This window comes from Delphinapterus leucas, chromosome 9 (genome assembly GCF_059928025.1).
Source record: "Delphinapterus leucas isolate spDelLeu-1000000601 "Yukka" chromosome 9, BTC_Dleu_Yukka2, whole genome shotgun sequence".
In the NCBI taxonomy this organism is placed as follows: Eukaryota; Metazoa; Chordata; class Mammalia; order Artiodactyla; family Monodontidae; genus Delphinapterus; species Delphinapterus leucas.
Window position 1 is genome coordinate 79971220 of NC_143137.1, and position 12212 is coordinate 79983431.

Sequence of the window (12212 nt, forward strand, 5' to 3'; positions counted from 1 at the left end):
ATCCATAGTTTTAATGAATTATCTACAGTAACAAAGTAAAGCTGAGTTACATCTAATAGTTGTAGGATTTTCAATGCACATGGTTTGATTTTTAGTAAAAAATAAAGACCTTTAAATGCAGATTAGGGGAGGGAGGAAGGAGAGGAGGAGAGGAAGAAGGAAAGTAGAAGAAGGAGAAAAGACAAAGGGAGGGAAAGTAAGGAGGTCAGGAGAGAAAGTAAGAAAGAGAAAGAGACAGAATGGGAGGCAAGAGTATGGAAGAAAAGAGGAAAATGCACACTCTTTTGTTATGAATATATACAAGGTTTTCAGTGGTATACAAAGTTAGCATCAGTATAAATTATCAAGATTGACTGATTATACTGACCATAATATTTTTACAATCTTGCAAACAATACTTTAGCTTTACTTTGCAGAATTCATATAATATTCTTGGACTTGACAGGATTCTGCTGTTGACTGGGGAGTGTTTTATATCTATCAGAGGCCTGATTAAGCTTATTCTTTGCCGAAGAGAATAAAAGCTAAAGGCTATAATTTAAGTTTGTATTTTTTTTTTAGTACATTTTCCTTTTAAAATCCAGAAGTCTAGCAGCTTTACTGATGGATTTTCAAAGACACATTAATATCACAAGAGTATTACAAGGAATCTTCCTTCACAAAATGTAGATCCCTTTAGTTCTAAATTCTGTTTAATATTTTGGTTTGGTAGTTCCAAAAACTTCTTAAACGTATTCTGAAATTGTTAGTATTGAATGTCTCTTTACTGTTATTTCATTTGTAATTATAGCCAAAAATTCTCCTGAGGTGATAAATACAAGATTCTATCCTAATAAAATCCTATTAATATAGGTATATAAATATTTTACTATTTCTATCTTTCATTATTTCACAAATCTCTTTTGAAAGCCAAATTCCATAAAATATAAAGCATAAGTTTGGATTTGCTAATTTACTTTTGTTTCAGAAATCTCATTTTGCCAGGTGGAAACAGCCCTAATGCAGTCTATAGTATTCTCATGTTCAAGTCTCAGTAATGAGAATTGAAATCACAGGCTTGTAACAGGAACTTTGAGTGTTGTTTCTTCTACCCGAAGGAACATCAGAAGTAAATGAGAAGTAACACCTTTGCATACAAAGAAGGCTTCAGAAAATATTAGAATGAGGAAAGATTTGATTTATTTATACAGAATTAGTCTCAGCATCAGGTATACATTGAAACTGCTAGTAGATGTGCTCAGCAGAAGCAAAATTCCACAATGAAATCAAAATAACATAAACATGCCTTCCTAGTAGAGTGGTAGAGATGCAGAGTATGAGGATCTTCTCTGGCTTTTCTCCCTTAGGATCACTTGATTGCTGAAAATTGACAATGCCTATTTCTAGGCTGTCCAAAACAAAGTCAGCAGATATCAATTTTCCATATACTTCCTCTATCCACTGTCATCACTACTAGGCACTACCATAGTAACAGACATCCTTTAGGTGTTACATGTGTTCGTTGATTTTCCAAACACAACAAATCAGTTTGCAAGAGAAACGGGTTGTAAACCTAAAGAGTGTAATGAACTCAGAAACCAATAACGTCATTGTGTAGTATTAAATGCTTAAAATTGTCATCATTTGAGGGTCTTCTAATATATTTTCATTGATTGAATCAATGTGCTTTGGAAAATAAGTGAATTCTGTAAATTGCCTTTTAAGTCTCTTTAACATTGCTTTTTCACCTTATCACGTGTACGTCTTAGATTATACAGATGAACGGGAAAACTGTGCACTACATCTTTCCTCATGCAAGGATAAAAATAACAAGAGACTCCAAGGATCACACAGTTTCAGGTAAAGGAAATCAAATAATCTAGTTCTTTTCACTTTAATGTCGCACTGAGATATGTATTTGAATTTCAGTTTAGATGACTCATTAAATTTTAGAAAGCACCACTTTTTATGTCGAAAGTTGTGTATTGGAAAATTTCAAAAAATAAGCAGGCTGTGCATTTGAATATAAAAGACAATAATGGCATGATCATTAGTATGATACATTACTAAATGGCATATATATTTAGATCATTCTATTAATTATCTTCATTTTTAAAAATGTGCATGACATTACAGTGCTACGTAATTATTGCACTGTTGAGTAATATGGTCATAGGACCATAAAACATTCTTACACAGAAAGTAGAAAACTAACTTGAATTTTTCTAAAGAATAGATTCCCCTATACCTTATCAATTTGAAGATTATCAATTTTGTTGATTTTTATTTGTTTGTGTTCTTCTGTAAACCAAACTTAGGACAGAAATTTTAACCTTGTTATTTTGAAATACTTTGGACTCCCAGAAAATAACAGTCAGTTCTTTTGCCCACCCTTTACCCAGTTTCACTAATGTTAACATCTATCTAACCACAAAAAATGATCAAAACAAGAAATCAACATTTTTATGATAGTACTGAAATATCTACAAGCCTTATCCAAATTTTGAGTATCCCCGCTAATTTTTTTTTTTCTGATGCAGAATCTAATCCAGATCTCAAGTTGCATTTAGTTTACAAATAAAAAGTTCTCTTATATTTGTGAGATGGAAGTATAAATTTTCTCAAAGTTAATAAATTTTTAAAATATGACAATTACCTGTATTCTCACTCAAGTATTTCCCTATATTCTCACTCTTTGTTTCATAGACACCGTACATCAACAGAAAATATTCATGAATATATATGGATATATGTATAGGTGGTATATCTAACATGGCCTATGTGTTGGAGGGTTTTTTTTTTTAAGAACTGATAGAGAATAAAAAAGAGGTATTTCTTCAGTGTTCTTCCTGTTGTTCCTTGCAGATTTTAGACCTTAGAGAATGTAGATGCGGAACAGGTTTTGCTTTGAGCAATTGTCCTCTCTTTATTTTCATAGAGAATGAATTGATTTAGAGCCTAATATTGTTGTTTTCCTTTTAAGATTGGGTAATTTTTCTTCTGCCAGAGATAGATAATTCAACCTTTCAAGATTTTATTGCATGAAGACTGTATTTTAAGTACTGATGAACATTCCAGGGATGAGACTTAAAATCCAGGGACTATTTTTGTAGAAATAATTACCTGCTACAAACTATTTCAGTTCCCTCCAGCTCATAAAGCAAAACAACATAATACTTTCTAGCAATACCAAAATTATTTTTTTCAGGGAGTACAACAAAAATCTTCAAAGCATTTTTACTAAATCATCAGGACTCTATATCAATATGTCTGTTTTCTAGTTGTATTACTATTACTATACTATGTCAAAGTAATTATCCCTTCAACCTTATCATTTTTCTTTTGCAGCTTATTTAAATTTTTCTTTTACTACAATTAGGAAAATTTTTAATTTGTTTTCTTTTACTACAATTAAGAAAAAATAATTCTTATTTTAAAATGTAAGAATAACAGAAATAAGAGCTATTGATTTCTTGTTATAAATATTCTAGTCTGAAAACTAAATTCGGTTTCCTCTGTATATAGATTTTGTAAAATGAGAAAAGAGCATTATAGGTTTGAACGGTAAATTTACTAGAGTATTATCTCTCTTCAAGCTCCTTTTTATTTTGATATTTGCCTAAAGTAATAATAAAAATATTTTCCTTGTTGTACTTACCCTGCGTTACTACTGAATATATTTTCCATGTGTCCGGTAGCACGATCTCATTCTAAAGTAAACGTTTTGAAGCAATTTGTATTGTCTTCAGATAAGTCTTTAAGTACCTGAAAGGGATTTAAATGCATGTATATACAAGACTAGAACCAGAAATGGCAATTTTTAGCAAACAGCCTCCAGCAATTTGAGGTTAGTAGGCAAACCCTGGCATAGAGCATTTACACTCCTGGCTAATCTCTGTTATTTGCTGGTCTACCAAAAGCTTAGTGTGAGTGACAAAATGTTTGGTGACACTAAAGTTATTCGTAGCTATCAGTGTCATTTTTATGTTAATGTTTTCATTAAAAATGGAATATATCTTTTAGAGATGCATACTAAAATATTTACAGATGAAACAATGTCTTGTGTGGAATTTGCTTCACAATTAGCTGTGTAGAGAGTGGTAAAGAAATAGATGGGACAAAACTGACCATGATTTGATTAATTGTTGGAGTTGGAAGATCAACCACACTGGGTTTTATTATAGTCTTCTCACTACTTTTTTATATGCATGAAATTTTTCATAATAAAAAATAATTAAATTCCTGTTTGTCTCTCACATTTAGAGAAAAACAGCAGTGTCCAATAGCTTCATCAATAGTGAAAAAGCTATCTAAGCTAATAATTTAACTCCCTTTGTCAAAAATAAGGATATAATCAAGGAAGGAGAGAAGAATAAAATGTAGTATTTCTGCTCTCCTAAACAGAGGGGCAAATTGTCGTTAGTAAATTTTCATTTTAGTTATATAAACCCATCGAAAGTAGAAATAAAATATATCTTTTTTAGTATTTTAATAGACCATTCTAAATGGGTCTAGCATTAAAATATTTTATAAGAATTATATGAAACCAGCATACCTCACAGAAAAGGAAAAAATAAATTTCTATTTATTGGAAGCAAAAGTAATTTCAAAATAGCAGACAGGATTAGAAAGTTTGTTGTTGTTTTTTTTCTTAATTCTTTCTACTATGTGGACCTGGGAACCCTCATGGTTACCCAAGATTCTTTCAGGGGGTTTTCAAGGTCAAAATTATTTTCATAGTAATGCTAAGGTAGCATTTGCCTTTTGCACTCTTATTTTCCTGTGAATATACAGTAGAGTTTCTCAGAGATTAATTGATGTGTGACATCACAACAGACTGTATATAACAGATAAGAGAATTCAGCTGTCTTCTATTTAACTTAATATCAAGCAGATTTGCAATAATATAAAACAATGCCACCTTTCTCATAAATATTTTGTTTTTAAAAGACATTTTTATTAAAAATGTGATTTATTTTAACATAGAGTGAGTTTATTAATACTTTAAATTCATTAATAAATACTTTAAATTCTCAGTTTTAGTTTATAATACAGAAAATACACATAATTATAACCCATATAAACAAAAGCTTTTTGAGGTCTCTAATAATATTAAAAAATATAAATGGCTCCTTGGAACCAAAATGTTTGAGAAATACTTCTCTGAGGATCTTTATAGAGAAAGTTTAAAAACTTCTAAATAAGCTTTTATTTCTTCCTATAAAAAACTTACACAAAGTATATTTTATAACTGCTTTTAAACTTATATTGAATTCATTTAAAAATTTTTATTCATTAATAGTTATTGAGAGAACACCCATGGTGTGATTTACATTGTGTTGGTTGCTGTATTACTAGAATGAATCCAACAAAGACCTTGATCTACAAATTACTCATACTTTAGTAGGAGAATCTGAAATGTGAGTAATTATTACAGTAAAATTTTAGGAACAACTGAGACAAAGCCGGGAATTTATAAAACTTTATTTTTCATAGACATATGTATATATGTGTAAGTGTGTACAAACATATACATATGTACCATTATTTATAGTATTTTTATGGTGTATGCAGAGGAAAATACATGCATACAATTTTCTATTAAGCGGCCCATAATTTTAAGGAAATAGATACTTTAACTTTTTACCGTAAACTTCAAAGATACTCTTATAGGTGTTGATCAACAACTGTACAGCGGTTTTGAAAACCTTTATTCAAACAAGTAAAAGGCAGCAAAATGGAGAAAACAGGTCATGAGTTTTAGAATTAGAAAGACCTGAGTTGGAGTGCAGCTCTATCACTTATTTAAATTTTGAGAATAAGTTTGCTCAACCGTAAAATAAGACCAGCTCTCTCTATCTCACATAATTGCAAGTGCACCTAGCCCAAAATGCTATACTTACTATACACTCAACAAATGTTATTTCCCCTTCTCTTAGACAGAAATTATCAGAAAAAAAGATAAAATGTAATGCTCAAGAAATTAGTCTCTTTTTTATTTAGAACTCGTCTTATGGCTCCAGAAGCACAGCTGTTTGAAACAAGTCAAAGAAATTCTTCTGATTTTAAAAAAGATATTTGCTTATGTATAGTTCTGCAATAGACTGGCTCCATCTGCAAGGCTAGAAAGACTAATTAGGAAGTGCAATAGTGAAGAACATTAAAAATGTTTAGGTTCAAAAGACAGCAGTGTCTTCTATGGAAATAGCGGCTCATTTTCTATTCCTCTTTAGTCCACCATCTTCATGAGCTTTTAGAAACAGATAAATATAACAGATCTCATTGGATCTGAGTTGGTAGGAATACCATTGTGGATAGCCCTTCTTAAATTATTATTTCAACAACTTTACATATCATAAATATGCACGTTGTATGTGTACAAAAAAATGACTTTTATAAATTTATGGAGTTGTGTGACCATCATCACAATTTTGTTGTAGAACATTTCGATCATTGCAAAAAGTTCCCTTGAGTCTGATAGCAATAGCCGCTTCCAACACTCCTCTCCCAGCCACAGGCAGGAAATTTATGTCTCTGAGTTTACACTTTCTGGGCACTTCACATACATTAAATCACACAGTTTACAGTTTTGGTGTCTGGCTCCTTTCCCTTACCAGTATTTTTTAGGTTTATCCATTTTGTAACATGTATCAGAAGTTTACTATTTTTATTATTAAGAAGTATTCCATTGTTTAGATTGTGTATATTTGTTTATCCGTTGGATTTTGCCTGGCTTTTCTTAATATGTGCATACATGTTTTAGTTTGGACATACGATATTTTTGTATGGCATCCTAGAAGTGGAACTGCTGAGTTACATGGTAAGTTTCTTAACTATTTAAGAAACTGCCCAATAGTTTTCCAAGGTGAAGGTACCATATTGCATTCTCGCCAGCAGTGTGTAAGGATTCCACTTTCTCCATGTCATTGTCAACACTTGGTAATGTCTGTCTTTTGGGGTGAGTGTGGATGATATCTCATTGTTATTTTTAGCTTGCCTTTTCCTCATGACTTATGATAATGAGCATATTTTCAGGTTTATAAGCAAAGCATACGTATTCTTTGGTGAAATATTTATTAAGAAATTTTGCCCATATTTATTTGGGTTGTTTGTCCTCATACAGAGTTGTAAGAGTTCTTTATATATTTGGATGCGTCTTTTATAAGATACATGGCATGCATATATTTCCTTCTAATCTGTGTTTTGTCTTTTTATTTTCTTAAAGGTATATTTTAAAGAAAAGTTTTAACATTTTAATGGAATTCAATTTATTGATTTTGTTTGTTTGTTTGTGAACCTTGCTGCTCTTGATAATGTATTAAGAACTATCCCAAGGTCAAAATGTTTTCTCTTGTGTTTTATACCAGAAGCTTTAAACATTCAGGTCAATGACCTATTTTGTGCTGTTTTTTATATATGGTATGAGGCTGAGATCCAGGTTCATTTTTTTGAAGCACTAATGGATATCTAATTGTACAAGCACCTTTTGTTAAAAAGTGTCCCCCATTGAATTGCCTTGGTATCTTTGTCAAAAATCAATCTACCATTAATACAAGAATTTATTTCTAGATTCTCAATTCTGTACTGTTTGAATATATGCCTAACTGTTACACTCTTTTGCTTATTATATAGATTTATATTACGTTTTGAAATCTGGTAGTGGAAGTCCTCCAACTTTTTTTTTCTCAAACTGTTTTGGCTCTTCTTGATCCTTTTAACTTCCATATTTTTTTAGTACCAACTTACTGGGATTATGATAGAGGTTGCATTGAAATTATAGATCAATTTGGAGAGAATTGCTCTCTTACCAACATTGAATCTTCTAATTCATGAACATGTAATACCTCTTCATTTACTGAGATATCCTTTCATTTTTTTCAGTAAAGTTTTATAGTTTTCAGTCTACAAAACTAGCATTTCATTTGCTAAATGTCTCCAAAATTATTTTATTCTTCTTGATCCTATTGAGAATGCAGTTGTTTTCTTAATTTCAATTTTGGACTATTCATTGCCATTTTATAGAAATACATTTGATTTTTGTATATTGACCTTTTGGCTTATAATCTTGCTAGTGTTTTTAGTTCTAATAGTTTTTTGTGGAGTTCTTAGGATTTTCTACATGCAAGATTATGTTATCTGCAAGTAAAGACAGCTTTACTTGTTCCATTCCAATAGGGATAAGTTTCATTTTTGTCCTTATTGCAGTTGCTAAAAGTGTGGTACAATACTGAACAGAGTACTGAGAGCAGACATCCCTGCTTTGTTCCTAAAGAACATTAGTGGCTCGTTGTGACAACAATGCAGGAACTGTACCACCTGCCATAGAATTCCTTCCTCTCTTCCCATTTAATACTCACTGGAAGGAATTTTATTGGCCTAAAAGTTTAAAAATCTGAGCAGACGTATTTAAGGACAGCTTTAAAAGCAAACAATAGCTAGTCAGACTTTCTGCTTCCTTTTGTGAATCAATGGAGATCTCAAATCCTGGCAATATGAAAAGGCATTGAGTGAATTATGTTTTCATATTTGGAAGAGGATAGGGAGTTTACATACATGCATACATACATATATACACAGCAAATAAACCCTCATACTCACTATGGTTTATATTTCAATAATTTTTTTAATGGAAATGATTACATTTGTGATAATTGCCTTATTTACATAGTTTGGTCAGTCATTATGTTGTCCCAATATGCAACCAAAGAAATTATGTATGCAGAATCCTAAGAAAGCAAATGAAAATCTTAAATATGTTAGAAAGATATGAAAATAATTATACTGTTTACTTTGCACTTGCATATTTTCTATTCACTTCTGAAATAATTTGAAAGTATAACCATTTCCACCAAATACTGATATCATTTCTCCTCCTTTTTTTCTTACTTATGAGTGTTTACAGAGAAAATCCACAAACTTAGAGGTGACTTAGATAGATATGTGTATTCAGACTTTAGATGGAACCTTCTAGATGGTAAGAATAGTTCTATATATCTTACCCAGTATTTCTCAAAGATATGATCAGCAAATTAGTTTAAAAAAATACCCCCGTGTTCCATAGAATATGTTCCATAGTCAATAAGAATACTGAAACAAAAATTTAGCTACCTTTTTTTTTTTTTTTTTTTTTTTTTGCGGTACACAGGCGTCTCACTGCTGTGGCCTCTCCCGTTGCGGAGCACAGGCTCCGGATGCGCAGGCTCAGCGGCCATGGCTCACGGGCCCAGCCTCTCCGTGGCATGTGAGTTCTTCCCGGACCGGGGCACGAACTCCGTGTCCCCTGCATCGGCAGGCGGACTCTCAACCACTGAGCCACCAGGGAAGCCGTAGCTACCTTTTTTAACTGTTAAATTTACTTGAAAATTTTTCAAATAATATAGGATTACAGAAAGTAGAGTTATGATAAACAAAGGCCTATCTTTCACTTGCCCACTGTAAAAAAATAAATAGTTCATATTGAATATAGATTCAACCTTAATCTAGCTATGAGGCAGATACGGGAAAAGCCTGTGGCGACCACTCTGCTTCCAAGAATTTGCAAGACACTTGAAGAAGTGGAGCTAATACACAGGAAGCAATGAATACATGAGACTATCTAATGAAAATTAAAATACGGCACAAACCACGGGTACATGTTTGTACACGTACAGTTTTTGCACTGCATATCTTCATTTGCTCAAAGAATTTTATCAATGGGATGTAGAGAACACACCTTTCCCCATTTTCTCATGAAGATTTTCATTTCTTTTTCCTCTTTTAGAGATCTATAAGGGAAACCTCCCATCTGGCTTTCAGCTACCAGTAGCTAAATGGCTAAATGCATGTATCATTTTCAACTGTGTTCTTTGTATGTATACATAAAATGAGCGTGTGTGGGTGTGTGTGTGTTTGTGTTGTGTATGTGTGTAGATAGCTGGATGGACGGATGGATGGATAGACAGATAGAGCGATCGATCCTCAGTAAATTATGGTAGTAGTGAAAAATATAAAGATGAAAATAACAGCCATCGTAATTTGACAACTTATATTCTCTTTCCTTTTTATCTTGTTTATACCCATGTACACACACCATAAAAGTTAGGAGTATATTGTAAAGTAGTTTACATATGTATTTTTAATATAGTGTAAATTGCCTAACAAAGACATTTTCCTGGTACATCAAAAGTTCTTCGTAAACATAAATTTAATTACTTGTTTTTATCATGTTTGTAGATATTTGATCATCTGCATCAACCATTCCTCAATTGTTGGACATTTGTGCTGCCTTCCCCTTTTCAGTATTATAAACGATACCACAATACTGCAGTGAAAAAATGCTGCCATGATATTCATTATTTCCTTAAAATATATAGGCCACATGGGGGTTCTACTCAGGAAAAGAGTAAACAACCAGCTGTGGAAGGCCAACATTTTAGTATCAAAAGGTTGGACTGCCCCTGGTTCTTGAAGGAAGATATGATTGACTTGGTTGAATAATTTCCTCGACTTGGAGGAAACTCAAACCCAGCTGCTCAGGGATAAGCAGAAATTGTACTTGATTCCCTTGATAAAGAGGGCTGTTTGGCTAGGGGTCCTTATATCCACCAGAGTAGGGAGGGGATCTTATGGTTAGACCATTTAAGACCCTGCTAATTTGACCAGTTCATGAGGCAGCACATAATACTGAGTCTTAATTTTAGGCCTTAGACCATAATTAGTGCTGTTTTTTTCTTTTCAATAACTTTATCATTGCAGGAAGACAGATTATTTTTGTTTGGGTTTTTCTTTATTTTTTTTTCCATTTTGTTTTGATAAAACACAGAGTACATAAAAGGAACCAAACTTAGGGCCAGATCATGGTGGACCAGACAAGTAAAGAATCTGAATTTAATTTGATAGGTGGTATGGGTATCATTGAAATCATTGAAGCATGATTTTGTCTTGTTTGCTTCAAAGCTGAATTCTGAAAGAAGCTTAACCATAATCAAGTAAGTTGCACCAGGTGATCAAATAAAAATGTTTGATCACTTTTATTTGAGACTGCACTGCTGTCCTCACATGTGGTATATAAAATAAAAGGGAACTGAGGCAAAAATGTGGTGAACTCTGCTCCATGCAGTTGATATAAATTATAGCTGACATACACTTAACATGCCTCCGATGTTATTTACATGAACACTTCATGAGAAAACTTTTTTTTAAGGCCAAGTCTTAGAAAGTTAAAACAATTTTGTCATATCTTCTGTTTCTTGTGGGACACGAAGAAAAAGTGTCACTGTCCATTTGGGAACATGTGTGTTCCATAGTAACTGCTGCAAGTTCTGGGAAACTGAACAGTTTCTGTGAAGGTGCCTTGGCCCCCAAATTTCTCCCTCCCCATTCAGGATGGCTTTTCCTCTTTCATTCTTAGCAACAGTCCAAATTATGTATGACATAATTTCTTGCAAGCCTCTCAAATTATTTTTAGGAATAAACAAAGTATACAACTATAGAAATAAAATACTATTTGGACTGAATCTCTTCTAAAATCACAGTTTCTTCCTGGTACATCTTAGTGAAAGCTTGTGTGCATTTCCTTAGTGACAAAGGAAGTATCTAGTGTCAGGACTAGTTCCTCATTCACATCATCACTTCTCCTGACATCTGTCAAGATAAATATTGCTTGTGGAAGTGTGTTCCTGCTAAGGAAGTGACATTATAGGCTATGCTTCTAACTGGAGATAGAGGAACATATTTTTCTGTTTTTCTTAATAAAGCAAAATTAAAGGAATTAATAATTGATTCTGTGAGGATACGGTGAAGACATTCAAGATGTTTAACCTACAGGTTAAGGAGGATAAATTGGTGATGCTAATGTTAAATATAAGGGTATAAATGTAAAATGTATATGAATGGGCCATGGAAAGTAGTTAATAAGAAATGAGATTAAGTTAAAGGAGAAAGGATTTATACTGATCTTCTAGAATATTTTCTTGACAATTAGAGCGATGAGCAAAGTTATATAGAAAGAACAAGGATGTGGGACTCAAGAAGAAAATGGGCTCTAATATTAGCTTTTTTACTTGCTAGCCAACCTAGGCAAGTTTCTAACCTTCCTTAGTCTCAGCTGCTTTGTCCTGAAATGGTATGGATAGTAACTAACATGAAAAGTTATAGAGATGATTAAAAAACACAGAAAATAGTATAAGACAAATAGGAGAAACTCTAGAAATGTTAGTTACTTTCCTTTTCCTTCTATCCCTGAAGATGATAGT

General features: G+C 32.5%; 1 protein-coding gene across 1 annotated transcript in view; it reads left to right on the top strand.

Annotated features, from left to right (window-relative positions):
* The window catches only part of PCLO (piccolo presynaptic cytomatrix protein), a 366748-nt gene that overhangs the window by 230596 nt on the left and 123940 nt on the right, over positions 1-12212 (top strand). The window contains exon 9 of the mRNA XM_089917758.1: positions 1749-1839. Coding sequence (XP_089773884.1) covers positions 1749-1839 — 91 coding nt within the window. The remainder of the gene's footprint in view (positions 1-1748; positions 1840-12212) is intronic.